The sequence below is a fragment of the Aulonocara sp. 'chitande type north' Nkhata Bay genome, linkage group LG3 (assembly GCF_057382095.1).
Source record: "Aulonocara sp. 'chitande type north' Nkhata Bay isolate Kocher_YH1m ecotype deep benthic linkage group LG3, A_spYH_male_GT1.1, whole genome shotgun sequence".
NCBI classification, from domain to species: Eukaryota; Metazoa; Chordata; class Actinopteri; order Cichliformes; family Cichlidae; genus Aulonocara; species Aulonocara sp. 'chitande type north' Nkhata Bay.
The window spans coordinates 77,961,826-77,988,691 of record NC_141346.1 but is presented as its reverse complement, the minus strand read 5'-3'; the positions used below and the strand labels follow the sequence as shown (position 1 = coordinate 77,988,691).

The window sequence follows — 26,866 nt, the reverse complement described above, 5'->3', positions numbered from 1 at the left end:
TTGTTGGTGTGTGAAGAAACTGTAAGTTTGCTTTGTTTCCTCCTTTAACAGTTTGTCTTTAGGAACTTTACTGTTTGTTCAGCTCGTGTTTGATTTCTTCACACAACAAACTGTGTGTGTTTGTATTTCCGGTCTCTCCATTAAAGTCAGTGTGTAATGTTTCCTGGCTAACATCAGCTGTGTGCAGCTTAGTTCAGCACAAATCTGCCGCTCCATAGTTCACGGTAACGGACTCACAGCTGGACCAACGAGGCCGAGTGTGTCCGCCACTCTGAGCTACGTTCGTGTTTGTGTACTTGTAGTTTGTACTTTGAGTTCACTCAGAGCCCACAGAGGACGCAGCGTACGTGATGACGTCACAGCCCTTTACCTCCTTTACTGTCACTGTGATTAATATTTACACAGGAGACACCTGCAGAGCTCTGGCGCTAAGCTAGCACACAGCATGCTAACGCTAAGCTAACACTAAGCTAAAGCTAGGCTAACCTAGAACCCAGAGTGAGTTAAAGCTGAGTAAACACTGACCCCAGACCAGCACCGTGATAAAGTGAGCTGCTGCTGCTGAACTTGAACAGGTAACAAAGTGATGAGCAGTCAGGCTGCAGGTTTCTACCTGTTCATGTTTCTACAGTAGAATCACTTTGAAGTGTCTTTGTGCTGTTTCATCTTTGATTTGTGTTCATAAACACTCAGAGAAACATCACGTGACCTCATCAGGATCTGTGTTGGTGTGTGGGGCTGTACCTCAGCTTTATGTTGTTACATGCTCATTTGTTCATTTTAACATCAAAGTAATGTTATGAGGAGTAATGAAGTAACGTACTCCATTACTTTTAATCAAAGTGTTCTGTGTAATATGTGTAATAATGACTGTTTTGAGTAATGACCAACACTGATCACAACAAAGAGGAAATGCCTCCAACATGCACAAACATTTGAGCCACAACATGCAGTTAATGTGCACAAATGTCTTTGATATGCTGCTCAGTGATGGTGGTGACTGTCAGAGCAGAGCTACTGAGAATCAATAAGTAATATCAATGATGGGATCAGAATCACTAAATTCTTCTCATCCCTGTCAGTATCATACATGTGCTGTATAATGTGATAAATGTAGAGGTGCTGGCTGTTCTCTCACTCTGCTGTTTAGCTGTAAAGGACGCCTCCCTGCCTTTGTCTCATTCATGACCTTTAATAGTCTCTTCTAACATGCAGAGATCTGTATGATCTGTTTCATAGAGTCTAACCAGCCTGTACAGGTAACAACAACAGTCACTGCATCACTGACACACAAACGTCATCTCTGTCAATAACAACATTCATACATGGAATAAAAACACATCAGTGGATCATTGCTGGAGCTGATGTTTGTGCTCCTGGTGCAAAGGCTCTCAGTTTCCTCCTTGAAATAACATCAGTGGTGGGTCAGCGACATGCTTTCTTTCCCTCTCAGGTTTAAATATCTGGGACTCTCCACCGTTTGGTTTTAGAGCTGAAGAAGCTTCTCAGATGAAACGTCTTCCAGAAACTTAAAGACGTCTCTTTTCTCTCCAAGCTCCTTAGATCACATGACCTGGATGACTGAACCTACAGACATATTGACCTGGTTTCATGGTCACATGACAGGTCAGAGGTCAGCGACTGTAACTCAGTTCCTCCTGTTAATGTGAACTCACTGAGTGTTTGTGGTTTACCTCTCAGACTGACTGAAGATGATGATGGAGGAAGAGGAGGACAGAGCAGAGTCTGCAGGGTCCAGCTGTCCGTCTGTGAGGAGTGACCGGTCCAAAGGTTATAATCCAGACTTCAGTGGTGAACCTGGAGCAACGAGGTCAGAGAGCTGAACTCACTGAGTAACAGAAATAATTCTGCACTGACATTATAATCAGTGTTGACTCTGGTTGATTGTCTGACTGTGTTTGTGAGCTGAGAGGAAATGAAAATGAGTTTGTAACAAAAATCAGTTTTGTCCAGTTTTCCTGTAAAAAGCTGAACTCTAATCTAAGAGGATGTTACTGACAGGAAACAGCTGCATTATCTGCAGTCTGTGTGATCACAGCTGCTTCAATCATGTTTGTGTCTGCAGAGGTCAGAGGTCACAGTCTGCAGGGTCCAGCTGTCCGTCTGTGAGGAGTGACCGGTCCAAACCTCTAAATCCAAACTTCAAGCATTTTTCTTTCATCAACTGACAGAATTAGCAGATTAATAATAAGGCAGTCCTCTAATAAGAGGAGAAGTGGAGGTGTTTTGAAGGGCAACGTACTCTTATGTTAACAAGACAGGAAGTAGTTCCTGGGAACTGCTTCCTTTGTTATTGTCTAAGTAGAAACATGATGGTGAAACAGTGATGAGTTTGCAGAGGTGGATCCACAGCACACAACACAACAATGCTGTTGGGTGCTGAAAGCAGACTTCTCACAGATTCTGAGGCTGCAGGTTTCATCACTGTCCAACCAAAATTCACTGAACCAGCAGTAAATGAACGTCCAAAACGACGCTTCATGTTTAAAAAACAGATGATCAGGGGGATTTGTGTTTAGATCTTTTTTGTGTGATCTGTTCACCTGCTGTTTCAGCTGTTTGGTGGTTGTTGAGATGGTTTTGTGAACTTTTAGCTGAGATTCTGATGTTTCTGTAGATACCACACATGTCTAATTACTTTGTACAGCATGAATGGCCATAACAAGGTTTTTAACGGTGTGTTCACACCGAACGCGATGGACGCGAATAAAACGCCCCAAACGCCCCTAATTTGACGCGTGTACATTCGCGTCTCAACGCGTGTCCAAGAAAAATCCATCGCGCGTGAACTGGAAATGTGGGAGGAATGTGGGAGGGAGTTGTGCCAGACCGGTATCTTTGCAAGATGGCAGCTATCGAGCTAGCGCTTGAAGAGAGAGTCTCCCTTCTCTATGTACTGTGGAGAGCAGAGCAGCAGCGTAAAAGACGTCCTCGCCGTACCTGGGTCCATCAGGTCCTCCAGAGGCATGAGCAGTTTGGTGAGTTTCACCACTTGCTCCAGGAGCTGCGCCTGGATGACGGCCGATTCCAGCGCTATCACCGTCGGCCAGTTTGAGGACCTGCTTTCCCTCGTCGGTCCCAGCATTGCCCGCCTAGACACCAACTACAGGCGCTCAATCCCACCTGCAGAGCGCCTGTCCGTCTGCCTGAGGTTAGTAAAACTATTTAATACGGTAGTCCTTTATTGATATCTGTGCTAATATGCTAATCCATCCAGTTATACACTGCTAACATGGATGTGCTATGCTAACAGTGAATGCTGTCGGTGTTTACTGAAAGCAAACTGTGGTACAGAGACGACTCTTTATAATATTTCTAGTGATACTCAGAAGGTCTCATCAAGTCCCGATTTAATTCGATTTATGCTGTTATCAGTGTTTGCATGATAGCATGGCTGTGGTGTCACATCAATGTATGCGCTCGGTGTTTGCTGATATCAAACTGTAGCATTAGGACCACTGAGTTAACCTTGTAGTGATACTCACTCCTTTTTATTTAGACCTGGTTTAATTCTGGGATAGTTGAATATTTGTATATAATCCCTGCAGCTGTCAGACTCTATAACAGGGGTCACAGCCTTTATTAAAACAGAGTTAGATAAAACTGTGAACAGTTTGGTTCATCTCTAGTTACATGGTTCTATCTTGATAAGCTGTCTTATCACAGATTAATTTTTCAAAAATATTAATGATTTAAGCAAGGAAAGGGCTACATGTCAACACACAACTCTTTATTTCTATTAATGTCTCACTTCATTCCTACCTGATTGACATGTTTAGGAATTATGAGTGATTGGCTCACTGTAGTGGCAAAAGTTGCTACCAATCAAATTATGATATGTTAAAGTTAAAACAAAACACAGCTGTTTTAGATATTATCTAATATACATTTTGTAATTATCCTTATAATTACAAAATGTTTTATGTAAGATTTAAGTTTTGTGATTTATATCTGACATCACAAAAGTATTTTGGAATTTGAATGATGTATTTTGTAACTGCAGTACACATAATACTGATTTTGAACAATTTTGTCCAGGTTCCTTGTCACCGGGGACTCCTTCAGGACCATCGCGTTCTGTTTCAGAGTCGGTGTGTCCACGGTGAGCCAGATCACCCCCCAGGCAGCGACGTCCATCTGGGACTGTCTAGTGGACGACTTCATGGCTGTGCCTTCACCTGGAGACTGGCGGTCCATCACAGAGGGATTCCAGGAGCGCTGGAACTTCCCTCTGTGCTGTGCAGCTCTGGATGGGAAGCACATCCAGACAAAGGCACCCCATATATCATATAGGAGACACACACATTGATATACACTAAATATTCATTTCATTTCTTTTTTGTGGTGCCCAAATTGATGCACCTGCTTGATTTTGTTTAAACAATTATTGCACACTTTCTGTAAATCCAGTAAACTTCTTTTCACTTCTCAAATATCACTGTGTGTGTCTCCTGTATGATATTTAACTGACATTTTTTATTGTAACAACCAACAATTTATACAGGAAAATAATGTCTATTAACAAGGTTGCCCAAACTTCTGCATCCCACTGTATCAGTATATTTTGTCATTAGTATAATATGAAATAAATTCTACATGTGTCAAGTCGTGTGCCAACATTTGCGGTGTAGTAGAACTGAGACATTAGTCATTATAAACATTTATTTGAAATAATATTAAAAGTCTCAAACAGAAAAACATTAAACATAAATATATAAAATATAAGAATTTACAGAGAGACAGGAATAAAAAGGACCAGCTGCTCTCCAGAGCAGGAACAAGGCTGAGGAGGAAATGCTCCATTGGAGACTGGTGTGGCCTCTTCAGGGACTCCAGGATGGCCAGCTCCACCACCAATGGACCGTCCTGGGACCCGTCCCTCATCTGCCTCGGAGCCGTCCTCCTCTGTGGGCCTGTAAAACAGCACAAAACACAAAGAAATGAGAAGGCTGCTACTAGATTTTAATTTCAACATTGAAAAAAAAAAAAAAACAATAACAGGATATAATCAGATTGGTTGTAGATATTTCGTAAAGGTGATCACAAGGGAATCCCACCGACTAAAAAGGTATCAGTGCTTGCTGTACATACCTGTGGGTGCAGCAGCAGGAGCTCAGGGACTGGGGATGCTCTGCTGCAGAATCAGTTGGTTCTATCAATACAGTATTAAATGTTAACAGGTTGAATATAATAATCGTAGAGTAGACAGTGGTCCCTCATTTATTGCAGGGGTTCTCAGAATAATTAGCCCCTGGTCACAGTTCTCACAATTGATTCTCAAAGTGCAAACCTTTGTAGATTGCAAAACGTAAAAGTATTAATATGCCGCGGTTTGTCTTCATCTGCCTGCCACTTTCGTGCGCCTTTTTCCCTCGCGGTGCAGGTGTCTATTTCCGAATGAGGCTCATAGTTATGGGTGTTTTTGTGCTGTTTTTTCTATTGGACGCGATGGTTATCAAAACCAAACGTGATAAATTTGGCAAGCGCAGGAGATTTGTCAATCAGGCTGCAGAATGCAATGCTGTACTGTGCAATAAAAAATCAGCGAAAAAGCAAAGCAGTGACGGATGAACAGCGGGACCACTGTGTGCTGTTTATTAATAGACAATAAAATATATTCCTAAATGACAACATGCATAAAAGCAGAACGGTATTTGTACGTCAGTGGGAAAATAGCGGTGGCTTGCTAGCTTTTGTGCGGCTTCCCCGGGTCAGTGAAATGAATGAACTTACCAGGTTGCCCGATCTCTTCACATATCTTCCTCCAAGCTCGGTCCTTTTTATTCCTGTCTCGGTACTGAAAGCAGCTGGTGTTGTACAGCTCCGAGTTGTTTGCTACCGCATTGATTAGCCTCCCCCTCCATTGAAGTATGAAAGGCTTTGGCTGGATCTGCCCCTTTGACCTAGGTAACAGCCACGTCACCAGGCTCCTGATTGGTTGTCGCGGCGCGATTTGACGCTGGAGTTCAGATTTTTCCAACTCGAGCGGTAGACGCGAAACGCGCGTATGCACAAAATGCAACACAAAAACTCACGCGCGTGGTTTTATTCGCGAGTCAAACGCGCCAGACGCGCTACACTGACGCGTCAAAGTCTCTTCTTTCATCTTCTGTATCATTCAGTTTGCATTGGTAATGCCCATTATTGTAATGCTTTTTTAAGATGAGCAAAACTTTATTTCACTTTGGGTTAGCTGGGATAAGTGATGGATGGAGGGAATTTTACTTCAGCCACAGAAATCCTAAACAGGATGGAGGAGCAGAGTTACAGTGGATCACTATCCAGCAGGGAAACAAGGTTTATTTCAATTTCTTGGCCATGAGTGAGATTTACTGAGTGGGCAAATTAGGGAGACGACACCATCAGATCCCGAGCCCTCCATGTGTTAATCAAGAGACGGCTGCTGTGCTACATCCATAAATAATGAATAAATTAGGAGCTAAAGCTGAAAGGACAGTTTATTTGTACCATCTTCACGTGAACACATTCAAGAACATCACAGATGAAGAAACATTAAAAACTTCCACACTACATAAAGCAAGAAAAATAGTTTTTCTTTCAGGTGGTTTCAGAAAAACAGAAACATCAAACATCTCCAAGACTCTCTTTGAAAGAACTAAAAACCTTTGTTCTCATGGTCCAATCATGAGTGAACTCCCCGATGAAGCCTTGTGTGCTAAAACATGTCAGAGTTTTAAAGGTTAAACATGAGTTTCCAAAACGTTTTGCTGGAGAACAATGAACTATTTGACTGAGTTTCAATCATTTACAGACGAGCAAAACCAGGACAGAGAAAAAAGGACAAAACTGACTCAGTAAAACAACAGAAAAGAAGATCCCATGTAGATCTGTATTATGTAGAAGTTCAGCCCAGCAACCAGTTCAGTTCAACACAAGTTTAAATGATTCTATCTGAACTCTGTGGAGCCTGATCTCAAGCTTTTTGAGTCTGACACAGAAACCAGAGGATCTTTCTGTGTCTTCAGATTCACTGTGATCCAGTGATGGGAGTGATTTCAGCCCTGAGTGATCGCGCTGATGTTTGCACAGAGCAGACAATGAGGTGAATGTTTGGGCACATTGGTAACAGTGAAACAGTTTATTAGTAACGTGGGATCGTTTGTGTGCAGAGTATGAACTGAGATTCCTGAAGCTCTTGTCACACTGGTCACAGCTGTAGTTTCCTTCTATGTGTGTTCGTTCATGAATGTTACGATGACCTGACCGTGAGAACCTTCTCTCACAGTGTCTGCACTTGTGTGGTTTCTCTCCTGTGTGGACTCGTTTGTGTGATTTAAGCTTCCATGCAGTGGTGAAGGATGACCCACACTGATCACAGAGGTGCTTTTTAACCCCACTGTGAATCAGTTCATGTTGTTTTAAGTGATGTGATGTGGTGAAGCTTCTCCCACATTCTTTGCAGTATTTCAGTTTGTCTCCAGTGTGTCTACGTTGATGTGTTTTAAGGGCAGCTTGCCGACTGAAAGTTTTTCCACAGAGGTCACAATGAAAGTCTTTCCCACCACCACAGTGATGACAGGGTTGAGAACTGGATCCATCTGTGTCGCTCTGCTTCTAAACAAAGACACAAAGACAGTGTAAGTCAGTCCTTCAACATTTGTATCCTGAACGTCGCCTGAAATAAAGAGCATCTCTGCAGACGTCCAACTACATTTGACTGTTTCAGTTAACACACTCAGTTTACTGGGCTGCAATAACTACAATACTACCACCATAATACTACAGTAATACTAAAATCATAACTGAAAGGAAAATCTGAATAATCACTCAGAGCTGCTTTTCCATGCAGTAGAATTGCTAACATGCTAACACAGTTTAATGAGCAGAGTTGTTCCAAACAGTCAGGCTAAAATGACAAGATAACAATATAAATACATACCTCACAGTAGCTGCACTTGTAGACTCTCTTTCTGGTGTGGATCTGTTGGTGTCGTCTCAGGTGATGTGGAGCTTTAAAAGTCTTCTCACACAGGTCACATTGATAAGGTCTCTCCTCAGTGTGGGTAAACATGTGTCGTTGTAAGTGTGCGTCTGTTGTAAACTGTTTGCCACACTGTTCACAGCAGTACACATCATGTCTGGTGTGAATGCGTAGGTGTTTATTTCGGTTCCCTCTCTGGCTGAAAGTTTTTCCACAGATGTCACAGCTGTATGCCTTAATTCCAGAGTGGGTAACTAGATGACTCTGTAAGCTGCTACTGCGAGTAAAAGCTCTGCCACACTGATCACAGCTGTACGCTTTAACTCCACTGTGGATGAGTTGGTGTTTTTTTAGGGAACCCTTCAAGGAAAAAGACTTTCCACACTCGTCACAGCTGAACGGTCTCTCTCCAGTGTGGATGACCTGATGCTGTTTTAGTGAAGCCTTCAGAGTAAACTCCATCCCACACTCGTCACAGCTGTATGCCTTAATTCCAGAGTGGGTAACTAGATGACTCTGTAAGCCGCTACTGTGAGTAAAAGCTCTGCCACACTGATCACAGCTGTATGCCTTAATTCCAGAGTGGGTAACTAGATGACTCTGTAAGTGACTACTGCGAGTAAAAGCTCTGCCACACTGATCACAGCTGTACGCTTTAACTCCACTGTGGATGAGTTGGTGTTTTTTTAGGGAACCCTTCAAGGAAAAAGACTTCCCACACAAGTCACAGCTGAACGGTCTCTCTCCAGTGTGGATGACCTGATGCTGTTTTAGTGAAGCCTTCAGAGTAAACTCCATCCCACACTCGTCACAGCTGTATGCCTTAATTCCAGAGTGGGTAACTAGATGCTTCTGTAAGCTGCTACTGTGAGTAAAAGCTCTGCCACACTGATCACAGCTGTACGCTTTAACTCCACTGTGGATGAGTTGGTGTTTTTTTAGGTAACCCTTCAAGGAAAAAGACTTTCCACACAAGTCACAGCTGAACGGTCTCTCTCCAGTGTGGATGACCTGATGCTGTTTTAGTGAAGCCCTCACAGTAAAACCCTTCCCACACAAGTCACAGCTGAACGGTCTCTCTCCAGTGTGGATGACCTGATGCCGTTTTAGTTTAGCCCTCACAGTAAAACCCTTCCCACACTCGTCACAGGTGTGTTTTTTCTCTCCCTTTCTTCTGTGAGGTTTGTCGGCCTCCTGAGAGCGCTGACTTCTGGCTCCATGTTGGTCCTGCAGTGACAGAGATACAAACAGAGGCAGTGAGTGAAATGCAGTCGTGGAACAAACTCAACCTTCAAACTCCATTAACACTAGTTTTAAACCTGAAGGTGGAGCGTGGCACCAAACACCTTAAAGGTCTCTTATCCCCACCTGCTGGTAGTTCTAACACATTACATCCAACCTGCTGTTAAAGATAATTCTCTCACCCCCGTTCTCTGCGGCCTGCTGGAGCGGGGGGGCTAGGAGGAGTTGGCCGTCCGGCTGCGGTCTGGGGTGTGGGGCCTCCCTGCTGCTGCGGAGTCGGGGCGGTCTGCCTCTCCCCACCGCAGGGAAAAGGGTAACACCACCTGGGTCTGGGTGCAGTTCCCCCCTCCAGGGGCAAGGGTACCTAGACCCGGTTTGTAGAGTACGCTTGGGGAGTGTGATCGCGTATACAGTGTCTCTTTATATTTGTCTCCACCTCGGTTGAGTGTGAAGTGCACATGAGAGCATGAGGGTGGGAATGGATGTTTGTGTCTGTGTGTGCCTGTATGTTTGTATTTATATGTCAGGTTGGGTATCAGACACCACCTCTCTGGGGACATCTCGGGCCTTCCAAGGTTTGGAGGCCTATCTCCACCCACCACCACTTCCCCTGCCGGTGGCGGACTCCCTCAGGTGTCGGTGCGTTGGTGGTTCTTTGTATCTGGGGGTGGGCGTCCGGGTACACACCGGCTCACTCCTTGGCGGCTCGCTCGGGCCATTTCAGAGGTGACCGAGCCCCTGGCCTCTCGGCCTGGGGCTCGGTCACTCAGGCACAGCTGGCTGCCGGCGGAGCCCACGGGCGCATCACTGCAACTCCCCCTGGCTTCTGCTCCGCGGCTGCTGAATGAGCCCTCATCTGGGACTCTCCTTAGCTCTTACTGGGACAGTGGCGCAGCTGCCCCTCTGTGGGTCTTCCTTGGTCTCTTGTGTTCTGGGGGCCCCTGGATGTCTGGAGTTTTGATCTCCATACCCGCTTGATACCATAAAGGACAGGGCTGTGGCTCCCCACACTCCCTAGCAGATCATTACATGGAGAAACCTTTGGAATGCAAGCATGCTGATCCACACAGGTATGCACACAGGTGTACACATGGGTATTCACAGACGCGGACTAAAGCTTTCTTGGCTGCTGCCTCAAAGCACACTGTGCGCTGTCTATCTTGCGTGCTGAACAATATCGTCTATTATTTAATAATAACTATTGATATCTATGACTAGCTAGTTTATTGTGATGGTGCTTTTTTTTTTCTATTATTATGTTGCTCTTTGTTGTTTGCTGTCTCCTCTGTTTTTTTTTTCTCCATACAGGTGACCCAGGAGTTTTTTTTGTTGTTTGTTTTTTTTTTCTCTCTTCCCCCCCTTCTCACCGTCTCTTCTCCCCTTTGGTTTTCTTTCTTTCTCTCCCTCTCTTTCTTTCATTCTTTCCCCTGTCCTATTAAAAAAAAAAAAAAGATGACAAAGGATGAACTGAAGCTCCGCCATCACGTGATGTCGCATACTGCTGTTTCTGATGTCACTTAAATAAAAAAAAAAAAAGATAATTCATGACTGTTCAAACACTAAAATCATGCCCATCCCTCCTGATTGTACACACACACACACACACACACACACACACACACACACACACATTATTTTATAATTTAGATTATTTTGTTGTTTCCTATTACATATTTCTATAATTTGTATAGATTTATACAGAATTATTCAGTGATAATAAATCCTATGTTTGTTTATTCTAAAGGAACCCCGTTAGCTTCCACAACAGATGTTGCTCGTCTTCCGTCAAATACTCACATAAAATATTACACAATAAAGTGGATTCAAGATATCCACATAATTTCACTCTTACATCCACAGTGAGGTTTCACAATTGTTCAAATATAAGCAATCAATAATAATAATATCAATAACATTGAGGCACATTACACAAATTTCAAAAACAAATCATGTCTTACAATATTTACAACAACTAAAAGCTCTGTAAATCGGCTTTTAAGTGTTCATTGAAGTTTTGAATAATTCTCTAATTTTTTAAGGCAACTTATTCCACTTAAAAGTTGCTCTAAATGTAACAGTTTTACAAAACGTTACTTTTAACTCGAGCATTTACTAAATTGCAGCTTGTTGAAAACTGTGTAATATGATGATGTATTTCATCTGGATACTGCAGCTGAGCAGAATAAATGTGGTGTGTTTAACAGAATTGCTTTCTTTAGAACTACAAGTAAGCCATAGAATATTTTAGCCTGTACAGGAAGCCAAGAAAGGTTATTATGCATTTTATCAATATTAGTATAGTATGAACATCTTCACACTAATCTGGACGCCTTATTCTGGACTAACTGAAGTCTGTTAAGATCTGTCTTATTAGCTGCTGACCAAATGATTGAACAATACTCCAGATGAGACATTACTAGTGCATTAATGACATCTTTCATAATGAAGAAGTGATACACAAAGAGCATTTCATAGCCATAGCTATGCCTTGTCGGCAGAGTTATGTGACATTAGTGATGTTTGTACTTTCAGCGTTAACTTGGTTTTAAAGCCTTTAAAATATACGCCGTTCAATAGTCGACCTTAATCTGACAGAGAATGTGATGATTTTGTGGATAATTAAAGTCAGTCATATATCCACAAACACAACAAGCTGAAAGTCAGTGATGCTGCTCGGTTTGCAGTCCTGAACATCACGGCACAAGCAGGATTCACTGCACTGTTAATGTTAGCTGTGTTATATTGCTGCCTCTGTTCGGTGGTGTCGAGCCAAACGCACTTTAACGTGTGTTTGAACGAGCTGACGGTTCACTCGTTAAGCTGAAAGAAAGATGCTTTAATCACAGCAGTCACACATGTGTCCACTGCACCATCTGGAACTCTTCTTGTTTACACTCGTAATAACACAAACACTAAATCCTGCTTCTCTGCTGCTGTTGTGTAGCAGTGTGTACACCTGAGACTGTCACCTGTCTGTCTGTCCTGCACTCTCTCTCTGTTTCTTTCTCTCTGATTGTGGAATAAAAGTATGAACATGTGTTTATAAGTTACACTTGTGTTTGAATCCTGCAGCTTATCACACATTTGATTTCCATGTGTGACGACTGCAAGTGTCCAGAGTGAGGACAGACTGAGGGAGCCACTGCTGCACATCATCTGTGAGGCTTTGCAGCCCTGATGATCCACCAGGACAAACTCAGCAGTGTGTGAGGAAGAGGAGGAGGAAGAGCCAGCAGCAGCTGACAGATGGAGAGAATAGACAGACTGTTCCCTGTTTGTGAAGGACTGCTAGGAAAGTTTAACATAACTGTCTGTGCTGAATCAGTCTTATTAGGTAATGTTCAAATAATGTGATCATCCCAGTGTTTTCAGTGTGGGAGAAAGTACTCAGGGCCTTCAAGTTACACACTATGAAAGGCAGCAACAAGTTTAATGTTCAGAAACCTAAAGTCTGTATCAGCAGCAGAATGGAGCTAAAATAAATGTTGGTTTCAGTTCTATGAAGCTTTGAGTATTTTGGATCAGTAGCTGCTGTGTTTGTTGCATCATATTGCTGTAACTGTTTATATGCTTTATATATTCTGAGCTAAGTTGATCTATAGTGTTACATCATATTCTATAAGGATGTTATGTGTTTGTAGACTTTCTGCCCAGTTTGACCCATTTAGCAGACGTCAGCCTGTTTAAGGCTCTGATATCTATTCTGTGTGACTTAAAGCAGTTATGACATGGTCTGATTTTCTCACACAATAAAGGAATATTTCATATATCAGTCTACTCTTCATTCTATCAGACACAGTTATCACAGCTCCTACATTTGCTTTTTACACATATATGTAAGCATTGAGCCACATTTAGTACCAACATATTAAATAAACAATATTTGTCTCTTATATATGATACATCTGTATACACACTGTCACAGATACTTGTCTGTGAGTGAAGTGATTAATATAATAACTATAATATTGGCCATATTATATTTACATTACCACAGTGAGATGACTTTAGTCTCATGAACAACATCAGCTAATTGTTATTTACAGCTAATCTTAAACGACTGTTCAGCACAGAAATGAAGCCCAACAATCATGTTTCACAGTCCTGTGGTCTCAGCCTCAGATACTCATCAAATCACACAGAGCTCATGTAGAAACAAATGAACTAAATATGTTCTCCTTCATTTCTGTCAAACAAAGCTGTATGAAACGTTATCAGCTGTTAGTATCATGGTTGCTAGGCAACCTGGGCAGCGCGACGGAGGCTAGACGTCCCATTTCACGAGCCTACGAGCCTCGCACTTCGGCCTTAGCGGTCTTTGAGTACGCGGCCCTTGAGGACTTTAAAGCTGCAGAACCTGAATCGGGATACAGCCATGATGATCTCCAGCCTCGTGCTCGCCAACATTCTCACCTGAGTTAAGAAGACGATCACTGAAATGGTCTCAGCCGGTCCTTTGATGACAGCAATGAAATGCAGTGGTAAGGCTTTTTGGGGATTAAGTTCGTTTTCATGGCAAAGAAGGACGATGCAGTTCATCTGATCACTCCTCATAACATTCTGGAGTGCAGGCAAAATGCTATTATAAAAACTTAAGCAGCAACTTCTCCAGGTTCCAATATTTATGCAATTCTCAAACCTTTTGGCCACGACTGTATAACCTCTTCTGAAGTTTAGTGGATATTATACATGGTTATGCTCAGGATGTGTCGGCCAGTTTCCACTGGAAACGCCTTTTGGTTAAACTGTCAGCGAGGAATTTGCATTTGCACTGTTACATTTTTATATAACTTTAATGCACATAAACAACAGCTGCTTGTTTCAGTGAAAATACATTGATGGCTTTTTAATAAAGTTGTGCAGCTGTAAAGTATTTTGTCTGGTGTCAATTCTATCGTCAGCTACATCGTTATGGCAAATGTTCAGATGTATATGGTGATAAATATCTTTGGTCATATGGTCCTGCTCTGTCTGTCACCTTCTGTGTTGAGCTCATTGTTTCCTCTGTAGTGGCTGAGCTGAGTCCAAGTAGCTGAAAATGTTCCTCTGCTGCTCCGTCAGACTCTCCTCCTCCTGCTGATCAGCTGGGACACAAAACAGATCTTTGTTAGGCTCCACACTGCACTGAAGAGTCAAAGTGTCTCATATGTTCATCTGACAAGTAAAAGAACACATTTTTGTTTCCCGAGGTGGGCAACTTGTTGGAAACAAACACAAAAGGTTTGAGCACTGATACCTGCCATTGCTGGCATTGAAAGATGCAATGCCAGCAATGTGGATTGTCAAGACTCAAACCAATCATCAAGCAAAGACAACAGGGATCATTTGTTTCTGTTTATTTAGCATTCACAGCATTTGTAGTTGCCTTCTGTGCAGGGGAAGTCCACGCACACTGTGTGGTACCGCCATCCGCAGAAGGTGCATTCAACCTCTGTAAGAGAAACGAGATTGTCTGAGACTGAAATGATATTAACTAAAGAAGTGGTGATTTGTAAACCTTCACATTTTGATCCGGGACATAATCTGCATGAAAACAAGCGCTCACTCTTCCTGCTCAACAAATGACAAGGGCGGAGCCTTATACCACGTGATACAGAAGCTGTGCCGTGTGATGCTAAAATTAGCAGGGAAAAAACAACGGAGAGCACGTCAGGGATGACGAGAAAGTGACAGGAGAAAATCCGTCCCGGTCAACCACCCAAACATCAATAACGGGAACCTTATACAGCGCTTCCCTATACACGTCGAACTCCCGCAGGCACAAAGACATTACGGAGGCTATCACTTATCACCTGACCAAAGATATGGCTCCATCAACACTGTGCAAAACGAGGGATTTAGGAAAATGATCAACACCCTAGAGACAAACGCTACACAGTGCCGTCCCGCAACTATTTTTCTATTGTTGCACTACCTGCTCTGTACACGCAGCGTCGAGCAACGGTGGTGACGGAATTTCAAGCAGGACAACATTTTGCTGCAACAACAAAACGTGAGACATTTGTTGTTTTATGTTTATTTATTGTTATGAGAGAATCATGATCTCAATTCTAAGCCAAAAAATCGTGATTCTCATTTTATGCAAAATCGTGCAGCCCTAACATTAACACAAAACTATTGTTTCACCAGAGAAACACACATGAAGAGAGAGAGAGAGACAATAACAGCTACCAAACAGTCGTCATAATTCGTCACACAATGAGAAAAGGACAAATCAACAAGTAACAATGACTAATTAATATTAAAATCTGTAACATAATGTATTGTTTGGAGTTTAGTCTGACTGGTTCAGGATGAGCTGCCATTATCCAATCACACGTCTGCTTACCTGCATCTTTTCTCTTTTTTCTAACCTGAGCACCTGATGGCTTTGAACTTTTGTTGTCCATCTTCCATTGGATTGAATTTTGCGCTCCAGTACAAACGCAAATCCCCCAACCTGAGGATCAGCACAATTAACCTAACAGCAGGCACGTGCGGGGGGGGGGGGGGGGGGGGGGGGGGTTAGAGGGGCTTGAGCACCCACCCCTTTCCTGATGGGTGCCCAAGGTGCCCTTTTGTTGAGGCAACTTTTTTTTTTTAAAATATTATTATTTTTGTTTTTAATGTGTGTGTGCGTGCGGAGTCCTGTCTGTGCCCCTCAACAATAATATTTAACTATTAATCACAGTTTCGCTAAATAAAAGGATCTGGCTTGCATCAGTCACATGATCACATTTAACCAATGATCACCCTTGACAGCAGAACGCGCTGGTTACGAGCCGGGAACGAGCTCACAAAGAGCACGCGCATTTGTTGCGGTCCGGAGCTGTAGGAGAAACACAAGTTAACTCAGAGACACAGACTGATGCCACACAACCAGTAAGTAGGTGTACAGCGTGCACTGTAGTGTGTAGCACCCAGGAGTATTAGCTTATTACGTACACGTTGGTAAGCTGTCTTGTTGCTACTGACAAACTGAAACAAACGAGCGTGCTGTGTGTGCAACAGCGTGACAAACATTACCTGTCCTTTTATTAACTGCACAGGTTAATAACTCGTACAGCGTAACTAGCATGACAGAGTTTATATACTGCTGGGCGGGTGCTATGAAGTTACTGATAGTAAATTTTATTTTATGCTTAAGGTTAGTTTCTCAAATTTCTCAAAATCTTAACAAATTGTGCCAATCCTTACATGTTGCACCAGCTGATTTATCATCAAAAGTGGAGAAGTCTGTGACAGAGGAGACAGAAGAGCAGCAGAGAGAGATGGAAGAGCAAGAGAGAGAGACGGAAGAGCAAGAGAGAGAGACGGAAGAGCAAGAGAGAGAGAGATGGAAGAGCAAGAGAGAGAGATGGAAGAGCAAGAGAGAGAGAGATGGAAGAGCAAGAGAGAGAGAGATGGAAGTGCAAGAGAGAGAGATGGAAGAGCAAGAGAGAGAGAGATGGAAGAGCAAGAGAGAGAGATGGAAGTGCAAGAGAGAGAGATGGAAGAGCAAGAGAGAGAGATGGAAGAGCAAGAGAGAGAGAGATGGAAGAGCAAGAGAGAGAGATGGAAGAGCAAGAGAGAGAGATGGAAGTGCAAGAGAGAGAGATGGAAGAGCAAGAGAGAGAGATGGAGCAAGAGAGAGAGATGGAAGTGCAAGAGAGAGAGATGGAAGTGCAAGAGAGAGAGATGGAAGTGCAAGAGAGAGAGATGGAAGAGCAAGAGAGAGAGATGGAAGAGCAAGAGAGAGAGAGATGGAAGAGCAAGAGAGAGAGAGATGGAAGAGCAAGAGAGAGAGATGGAAGTGCAAGAGAGAGAGATGGAAGTGCAAGAGAGAGAGATGGAAGAGCAAGAGAGAGAGATGGAAGAGCAAGAGAGAGAGAGATGGAAGAGCAAGAGAGAGAGAGATGGAAGAGCAAGAGAGAGAGAGATGGAAGAGCAAGAGAGAGAGAGATGGAAGAGCAAGAGAGAGAGATGGAAGAGCAAGAGAGAGAGATGGAAGTGCAAGAGAGAGAGATGGAAGTGCAAGAGAGAGAGATGGAAGAGCAAGAGAGAGAGAGATGGAAGAGCAAGAGAGAGAGATGGAAGAGCAAGAGAGAGAGATGGAAGTGCAAGAGAGAGAGATGGAAGAGCAAGAGAGAGAGATGGAGCAAGAGAGAGAGATGGAAGTGCAAGAGAGAGAGATGGAAGTGCAAGAGAGAGAGATGGAAGTGCAAGAGAGAGAGATGGAAGAGCAAGAGAGAGAGATGGAAGTGCAAGAGAGAGAGATGGAAGTGCAAGAGAGAGAGATGGAAGAGCAAGAGAGAGAGATGGAGCAAGAGAGTGAGATGGAAGAGCAAGAGAGAGAGATGGAAGAGCAAGAGAGAGAGATGGAAGTGCAAGAGAGAGAGATGGAAGAGCAAGAGAGAGAGATGGAAGTGCAAGAGAGAGAGATGGAAGAGCAAGAGAGAGAGATGGAAGTGCAAGAGAGTGAGATGGAAGAGCAAGAGAGAGAGATGGAGCAAGAGAGAGAGATGGAAGTGCAAGAGAGAGAGATGGAAGAGCAAGAGAGAGAGATGGAAGTGCAAGAGAGAGAGATGGAAGAGCAAGAGAGAGAGATGGAAGTGCAAGAGAGAGAGATGGAAGAGCAAGAGAGAGAGATGGAGCAAGAGAGTGAGATGGAAGAGCAAGAGAGAGAGATGGAAGAGCAAGAGAGAGAGATGGAAGAGCAGGAGAGTGAGAGCCAGGGCATCGATTACTTTGCTCGCCCTGAACCTGCCATATTACAGGCCTTCTTAGATTACCACCCACAGCAGAACAGTAGCAGTGCAGTTGTGATGAGGGTGTTCAGCTGTAAAGATGGCACCAACAGGAAGTGGCTTACTTATTGCAAAGAACGCCATTTATTGTTCTGCTTTGTGTGTCTGGCATTTGCAAGGCTGACTGACACCAGCACATTTATAACAGGCATGAGTGACTGGCGACATATACATCTGCGCACAGAGGAGCATGAAAAGAGCAATACACACCAGACCTGTGCTGAAGCTTTTTTCTTAAGGTGCTCAAAAGGCAACATCAGGAGCTTGTTTGCTGGCAGTCAGTTGTCAGCTCACAGAGCACAAGTGAAAAAGAGACGGCAAGTTTTAGAGCGTATAGTGGATGTGATCAAAGTACTTGGGAAGAGGGGACTCAGCTATAGGCATGTGGAGAATGAGGCTGCATACACTTTAGGTGATAACACCATCGATCATGGTAACTTTCTGGAACTGATTGTGTTATTAGGCAAGTATGATATGTGCCTTGGAGAACATTTGAATGACTGCATTGAAAAAAAGCAAGAAGTTGCATCAGACCAGTGGATCAAGAGGTAGAGGATCTCTCATCACCCTACTCTCCAAAACAACTGTCAACTCAGTGATTGATGCACTTGGCCATCTCCTTCAAGAGAGCATCGCCAGTGATGTCCAGAAAGCTGGGATGTTTTCTGTTCAGCTAGACACAACCCAAGACATCACAGGTTATGATCAGTGTTCAGTAATCATCAGGTATGTTACTGAGTCTGTGCAGGAGAGGCTTGTCTCCATAGTGAGGTGCGAAGCATCCACGGGGCAGTACTTTGTAAACTTGCTTTCTGGAGTTTTAGAGCATCTGAATCTAGACAAGGCCATGTGCACTGGGAATGCAACAGATGGTGCTTCAAATATGCAGGGCCAGTACAAAGGCTTTTCAGCACTTATGACTGCCCAGTCTCCAACTCATGTGCATTTGTGGTGCTATGCACACATACTTAATCTTGTGATTGCTGACACAACACAAAGTGTCATTGAAAGTGGATCACTCTTTAATTTACTTAATGACATAGCTGTGTTCATCAAGGAGTCCTATCACAGGGTTAATCTGTGGGAGAAACAAACCGAAAACACAAGACACAGATGCCTCAGTCCAATAGGTGAGACACGGTGGTGGGCCAAGCATGATGCCCTCCAGAAAATCTTTGGACATTTTGGAAAACCAGATGATGGCCTCTTCGTTGATGTAGTGCTGACGATGGAAGCCATTGAAAAGAGGGAAAAAGAAAAGCCAGCTGTTCGTGCCAAAGCACGAGGCTTTAAAGAGTGTCTCTTGAAGCATGAAACTGTGTTAACAGCACAGATATTTCTTAGAGTGTTTGAGCAAACAACTCCTCTGTCAAAGTACCTCCAGTCAAAGGGGATGGACATTCTCTCTGCCCATCATATGGTGACTGCCACACAAGATGGCCTCAAAAGTATTGCCAGGGACTTTCCAACTGTGAAGACAGCTGCAGACACATTTGTGAAACAGACAAATCAAAAACTAGAGGAGAGGGAGAACAACACAGACATGGAAGTGGAGGCTGAACTACCTAAAAAGAGAGCCAAAAGGAGAAAAGGCATGGCCGGAGAGATGCCTGAAGATGAGTTGCAAATCAATGCTGAGAAATCATATGAGGTGAAAGTGCACAACATCATCCTGGACAGTTATTGAAGCAATCCACAGACGATTTGTCATACATGGCCCTCTTCTTGCCGATTTGGCATGGTTGGACCCCAGGAAGTTTAGCCAGGTCAGAACAGTTTCTCTTCCAAGTAATGCATTTCAGAACCTCAGCGCCTGTCTACTTAAATTTGACAGCAGGGCTACAGTTAATAACCTTCAGTCAGAACTGAAACGTTTTGCTGAATAGTGGGAAAGGCTTAAGACATCACATGTAGATGAGTACACGACCAGAACAGCAAAGGACAGATCTGAAGAATGGGACGAAGAAAGTGAAATTGTGACCGAAAGCTGTGGTTCTTGCAAAAATTGCCCACTGTGCTGCTATCAAATACTCAGGCGGTTCAACATGCTGTCTGATGCCTATCGTCTCCTTGGGCTGGCATACAAGTACCTGCTGACCCTCTCCCTCACTCAGGTTGCCTGTGAAAGAACATTCTCTACACTCAAGTTCATTAAAAGCAGACTCCGAAGCAGCCTGTCTGCAAACAAGCTGGAGATGTTTATGCTGATGGCCACTGAAAAGGACATTCTCATGTCATTGGACTCTGACATGGTCATTGACAGGGTAGCTGAGAAGAGTGACCTGCTGAGAAAGCTCCTTTTGTAACCTGGTGAGGTGAAATAAAAATGAGCAAAACATTCCTAATTATCTATTGTTAATATTAAATTCAGCTTTATTGTTATTGCCTAAATGAATACGTTTAGTATCTACCTTCACTTCAAACAAGTCAAGTGATTGGTAAATGCTTAGAATTTGTCCATCTTAATAGATAGAATAAATATGAGATTGGAGTATTAGGCATTTATAAACATATATTCTTACAGTCTTAATCTGTCATTGTTTCATTTCAGATGCTGTCAGTCATTTTAGGAGGACTGAAGTGTGTTCATTTTAAGTAAGTACTATATGGAATATGATTCAACCATTTTTCTAGAGTAAGCATACCAGTACTGTCATCGTCTGAAAAAATCTATTAAGTACAATTCTTTCTCAACCTTCACTGTCTGTCCTTTCACTTCATAAAGGTTTCCATGTCTTAAGATATGTTCAGTGTTGCTGCTGTGGAAGTGTTGTAGGTGACCTTTTATTGATGAGTGAATAGTCTTTGGTGATACAATTCAATCATAATCTGTCCTTTATAGATTTTAATATTCATCTAATCTTTATTCCTTTCTGTCCTGTTTGTCAGGGTCTGATCATACATTGTTTGTTTAAGAGGTTCGAGACCATTCAACTTTTTAAGTTCATCAACGTAAGTACTAGTGTATATGATTTCTCTAATTCCTTTCTGGAATAAAGATGCCAGTACTGTGATCATCTGAGCAAGTCCATCAATTGCCATTCACAGTTCTTTGTCCTTTCACTTGTGTCCTGTTTTTCAGGGTCCCATATAATTTCTTCAGAAGTAAGTACTGTATATGATGCCAGTATTTTCCCATATTTTCTAGATACTGTATTAGTACTGTGTGTAAAATGCCATCAAAAACTCAATTAAGTGTTATTCTTATTCTTCTTTCTCACCTTTCTTTCTCTGTCTCCTTTCATATTTAAAGGTTGCTGTGTTAGCAAAATATATTGTGCTACCATGCTGTTTTCTATTGTTTTGGTAAATAAATACTTTATGAAAATATCCCTAAATCTGTCATTTATTAATTTTAATATTAATTAATGATCATGTCTCACCTCTAGTGTTCTTGGTCTTAATTTCAGGTTTCTACCATGTGTTGTAGATAGTTCAGGAGGTTAACTCTACCAAGCAGTCTTTTTGTTTCCGCTATGTACTGTTTAAAATCCCGAATAGGGGGAATGGTGTAGGTTTAACTTTATCAGATTGATACATATATACCAACAAGGCAGTGTACATCAAAGCAGTTGTTTTCATGCAAAGGCTTTATGGTTTTTCCTATAGCGATTGACAGACCACGTGACTTTGCGCATTGCATGCCGGGAACTCCTGGCAAAACAATCCAAGTACCGCATCAAATACAAGCATTTGCAATTGCAGCACCGCAAAACGTTCATTCTCCGGTTCCAATACCTTCTTGATTTTTCTTTGCCGCACAAAAAAGGTATGTACAAAACGACGGAGAACAATGCCGGTCCGTACAAAGACAGACTCGACGAAAAGACAAAGAAAAGATACGAGGAAAAATCAAAGGAGTGAAAGGGTCGGACCCTTACGAGCACACAGAGGGACAAAAGACGTTAGCGTGCTGCCCAACTTTCACCACGCTCAGATTTATAATTATACGGTTCTTGGAGTGAGTGCATACACTCATGAAGTTTAGTAACTTCAGGTCACTGCAACAAGCCCAGGTACAGTTTACCGACGGATGGGTACAGGACCTTGAAATGCACCGAAAGACCATCGTACGAACAAAGGTACGTTTACCTTTGTTCGTCTCACAAATCGTCTTCATAAATACACATTCGTTAACCGTGTATTAATATAACCTTTGAGCTCAACGGTAATTAATTAGTAGTTGAAAAATAATTGTAATATTTGAGCCATTTCTGCTGTCCAACTACTTCTTAAAAAATACATTTTTAATGTTAATTAGATTTTTTTTACGGCATAAATAAAGGTTATATAAAAGTCACTGCCAAAGACTGATTGCGGCTTCTACCTTGTTACACTAATGTTGTTTGTAGCTCAGTATGACTTTATGTCATCCATGAGGGATGCATTTGACATATGTTTCACATATTATAGCCCAACAAGTTACTTATAGCAATTTAAATACGAGCAATCAGTTTCTTTGCAAATACCGGAAATCAGTTTTTGGCAGACAATCACTTTTTGGCACAACACCGGCTATTGCAGTTAATAATACAGCAGCTTCTTGCCATTTTTTGTGTTTCTTTTTATCGCTGTGTAACTGAGTTCAATTGAAAGCCTGCATGCGCTAGTACCGCTTGCCAAAAGTTCCCAGAATCCTTTGCGGTTTTATCCATGAATGACGTCACATTTTTGGTGGGCCGGTCTCCAGTCAAAATGCCCGGGCCGATTTTTTGTCCCAGTCCAGCCCTGCCTGCCCTCCAGCACTATCCACAGCAACCCCTCAACAGCAACATTGTACCCATCAGGTAAAGCATCAGCTACGTTTGCTTTGCCTTGTTGCCCATATTAGATTCTTGATGAAAGTGTGTTGTTGTTATTCAGCCTGGTTCAATGTGCCCCTTTTTAACTTTGAGCACCCGCCCCTTTAAACCTCTCTGCACAGCCCTGCCTAACAGACCTACACCTTAGTTCACAGATTCACTTTGTCTAAGGTTGATTTCTGGGATTTCACACAACCCAGGATTCAGATCGTGAATCCATGATGGGCTTGGATTTACATCATTATAAATGAAATGTGCTCTACTTGGAAGCAGCCGGCCCCGCCCCTTTTGACGGGTTGTGTGAGACTTTAAATCATCAAACTGTAAATTATAAATTTAAATTGTTATTGATCCTTTACCCCGAGTCCTAAAGTGTAGATTTATTTTCTTACTCTTCTTATATTTATTGTTTGTTTACTTGCACCGCTGTAACTGCAGCCTCGTCGTCTCGTCTCTCTATATGCTGGACTGTCTGTAGCGGAGATGACAATAAAGTTTACTTTGACTTCAGCAGCGCGCAGGCGCACCGAGGGCTCTCGCGCTCACTTTATAGAATTTAGAAAAAACATCGGTGCAGATTATAAGTCTGTATCATAATATCTGTTTGTTGTGTTGTTTTTATTTTGTTTTGCGAGTTGGTTATTAGATGCCGCTCCAGCCAGCCAGAGACTCCCCGCCGCCCCGCCCTCTCCTCCCTGTGCCGCCAGCAGCAGGCGCACCTCGCAAACGGAGGGCGCCCTTACTCCCAGCAAATGGCTGATAGAAAACCGATCGGTGCCTACGAATTTCCCAATATGCGCTGGCATGACGTCGGGGAAGCATGGGTACGACCGATTCTTTTATTTTTTTCTTGCCCGTGATGCCCCCCCCACCACGATGCATTCTATTGGTTTGCACACTTACACACACCCAGCTGTGGTTTCCTGTTTTGCTGGACTCTGGAGAGCCCCGCCTTTAACGCTCTTCTCTCACAGAGAGCAACAGAAAACTTGGAAAAACTCCAGATTGACTGAACTCAGTTCAAAGTTACCTTGACACCTTTAGATGTGAGACGTAGTGATGGTCCGCTTGAAGCTGACGCTCCGGTGCGTGTGTCAGAAAGATCAACGCGCTGCTTCAGAAGCACCGTGTCGAGGCTTGATTCGTTTGGCCAGAGTCACGTGATCAGTGACGTCTGAAGCTTCGTTTAGAACGTACCTTTTTTTTAAATCGAACTTTATTGAAACACAATGAGTATACAACATACAAACAGATGAAGTTTACAAAAGAACAGAACATGAACATACAGAACCAGGAGTAAAAAAATGATGATATGAGTAGGCGAAAAAAATCAACATATAAATATTGTTCTGAGAGGCTTTTTGTTGGTTGAGTCTGAAATTGATTGTATGTACAATTCATATCCTTATAAAAAGGCAGAAATATGGTGTTTTATTAATAAACTTACATTCATGGATATAAAATAGCTAAAAGTATTAACAAATATTTTATAAAAAACATTTATCATTCTTCCTGGGGAACTTAAAGAAAAAGAATAAAACATTTTCCATCGTAAAGAAAACTCCCTTAAAATATGGACAATAACAAAACTGCTAAATTCTTCCAGAATCTCTGTGTAGAGGAACCAAAAGAGATGTGCCACAGTTTCTGGATGATCCCCACAGAAAGTTCAATTAGTATTTATGTCTCTTTTAAATGTTACCATATAGTGACTGGCTGGGTCACATTTATGAAGAATTTTATATGAGATTTCCTTCACCTTGTTCACAATTAGATATTTATGGGATCATCCAGACTGTCTTCCAGGTGATATCTGGAACATGTCGGTTCCAGTAAGATATTCTATATATGGGAGAAACATGATATCTTCTTGGAATAAACTACGTATTCTCTTATTGCTGTTACCAAGTTCCTGTGAAAAGCAGATTTTTCCCACTGCTGACTCAGCTGGATCAGGGAGAGTGACTGAGGCAGATATTGAGCTGTCAGTGTTTTTATATAACATTAAAGTCCCTGAGGGTATGGCACCAAGCACCATTGAGAATTCCCCAACACTGACGGGAAAATTATATAGTGTAAGGAATTCATTGTAAGTAAGTAGTGCTCCCTCGTTAAATTTTAAAACTTAGTAGCGGCCGCCATTGTTGGCAGCTGAAATTTGGCTGGGCCGCGCTATGAATTCTGGGATATGGTGGGCCACGAAGGACACACCCGACCCATCCTTCAAACTCGGGGGAATGAAGGACGCATTTGAAGGAGTCGAGGAATCGGGACAGCCTTCGTCGCCTGGCTGTGACGTCATCGGCCTTCAAATGCGGCCTCCGGAGGATGCAGCCGACGTTTTGGGACACAGCTTGTGTGTCTTTGTTGGTCATGTGACCTCCCAGGGACTACACATGGAAACGAGCAGTTTAGCTCAAATCTGGCAGGTTTCCATCGTCTGTTTTTGTCCTGATGTCCATGAACATGAACACTGTCCCTGTCAAACACGTCCAGATAATCTGATCCAGTGTTGTTCTTCTTCTGTGGTGTTTGTGATGGAGCAGCAGCTGCTGATCCTGATGTCCTCCACCAAGGGGGCAGCAAATTCAGCTGACTGTCATCATTTATTAAAAAGATGTAACAATGTGACATAATGCAATATAATAGTGTCAGTTACACATTGTGGGTTGCACTGTGGCCAGAATGGACATTACCTCCTGCCTAATGGAAGCTGTCAGCCATCCTGCAACCATGAATTAGATAAGCAGAAGTGAAGGGATTGTTAACAACAATTTAATAATAAAATGTAATGTGATAGTTGCACTTTATTAGCTCCCCACAATTGTATGAATAATAACCATGAATGCACTGCATGCTCATAGCAAGTTCTTTAGGTTTAAAGTGAGATCCTGCTTTAAAGGGCGCTTCATCTGCTGGGAATGACATGTTTCTTCTAGTATGTAAGGCTCAGCCCATCTTACTGGGACTTACTTTTGTAGATCCACATGCTCTAAACCTGCTGCTCCATGATTGGTGCAGAAGCTTTAAGCTACTATTAACAAATAATGACCATGGACTTAGTTGTTACTACAATAACTTATCATTGAGCAACTTTTAATTTTACTTGTAAAACTATGCAAGTAGAATTGAATGGGGCACAGTGAGCTGAGCACAGGCCCACTCTGTGACACTCAGAGGTTTGTGGATATCATACTGAGAGTATTGGACACAGTGCAGCCAGCTTGCAGCCACTTTCCCACCACTTTAGCACAATGTTTACATGAGACTCAGCCACACTAATGTTCCTGGGCAGACATGTGGTGCAGCATGGCTGATGGCACTGTACCTGCAGCTGTCATGGACAAGAACCACTCAATACCTCACCCAAGCCAAGCCTGTGCTGATGTTGTGATCTGAGACCGAGACACTAACCCAGGATCATGATATGATGTTGTGAGAGTTTCACTAAGAATTAGCTCTGATTACAAGATTTCAATCTATCGTAACTCTAATTTGTATTTACTTCAGTTTGTTCATCTTGGAGCTGTGTGCAGCTGAGGACAGTCTTATTATTACCAGGTGAGGATATGTAACAGCCACAGTCTGTAGAGATGATGTCACCATGGAGTGGTGATGTCACTGGAGCTGCCAATATGTGCTCCAGCCAAAGCTACACCAGAGGGTTGTGCTGTGTAACAGGTTGGTGCAGGTGGTGTTATCTACATTTGAACATTAGGCAACAGTCTCATGAAGACACTTTCTATTGTTCACTAAAGACCAACAATAACAGAGACAAAGGGAGAGCAGCAGAACTAGTGCTAACAATTAGCACTGCTAGCCTGCCCACCAACACCAGCTAATGTTCTAAAAACGATGATCAATGATTTTGCTGTAACGGCTCCAGCTGTCTGTGTCAGGGACACGTTGGAGATGAAGTGAGTGATCCAGTGACAAAGGTTTGGAAAGCTGCAGTCAGCTGAGACTAAAGGAGTCACCTGACCGAGAGACCAAATGTTTCACTGAGAACGTCCAGATGAACAGAATCAACCTTTGGGATAATCTGTTCCACACATCCATGTTTCACTTACTGCATTATATTTCCTCATTGCTGT

At 42.7% G+C, this 26,866-nt stretch overlaps 2 protein-coding genes across 3 annotated transcripts; one reads left to right on the top strand and one right to left on the bottom strand.

The window, feature by feature from the left end:
• The first annotated feature begins 2,822 nt into the window (after positions 1–2,822).
• LOC147337102 (uncharacterized) lies at positions 2,823–6,467 on the top strand. Its single transcript, XM_086285786.1, has 2 exons — positions 2,823–3,172; positions 4,060–6,467. Exons 1-2 carry the CDS (start codon positions 2,913–2,915, stop codon positions 4,328–4,330), a joined length of 531 nt encoding a protein of 176 aa, XP_086141912.1. The 5' UTR covers positions 2,823–2,912; the 3' UTR covers positions 4,331–6,467.
• LOC147337101 (uncharacterized) lies at positions 4,666–24,052 on the bottom strand. Of its 2 annotated transcripts, XM_086285779.1 has the most exons (6): positions 23,803–24,052; positions 14,184–14,289; positions 7,922–9,190; positions 5,755–7,596; positions 5,113–5,173; positions 4,666–4,934 (listed from the first exon to the last, which is right to left on the bottom strand). In XM_086285779.1, exons 2-4 carry the CDS (start codon positions 14,199–14,201, stop codon positions 6,904–6,906), a joined length of 1,980 nt encoding a protein of 659 aa, XP_086141905.1. In that variant the 5' UTR covers positions 14,202–14,289; positions 23,803–24,052; the 3' UTR covers positions 4,666–4,934; positions 5,113–5,173; positions 5,755–6,903. The 2 variants fall into 2 exon arrangements, with proteins under 2 accessions (XP_086141905.1, XP_086141904.1); XM_086285778.1 differs by lacking the exon at positions 5,113–5,173.
• Positions 24,053–26,866: the final 2,814 nt, after the last annotated feature.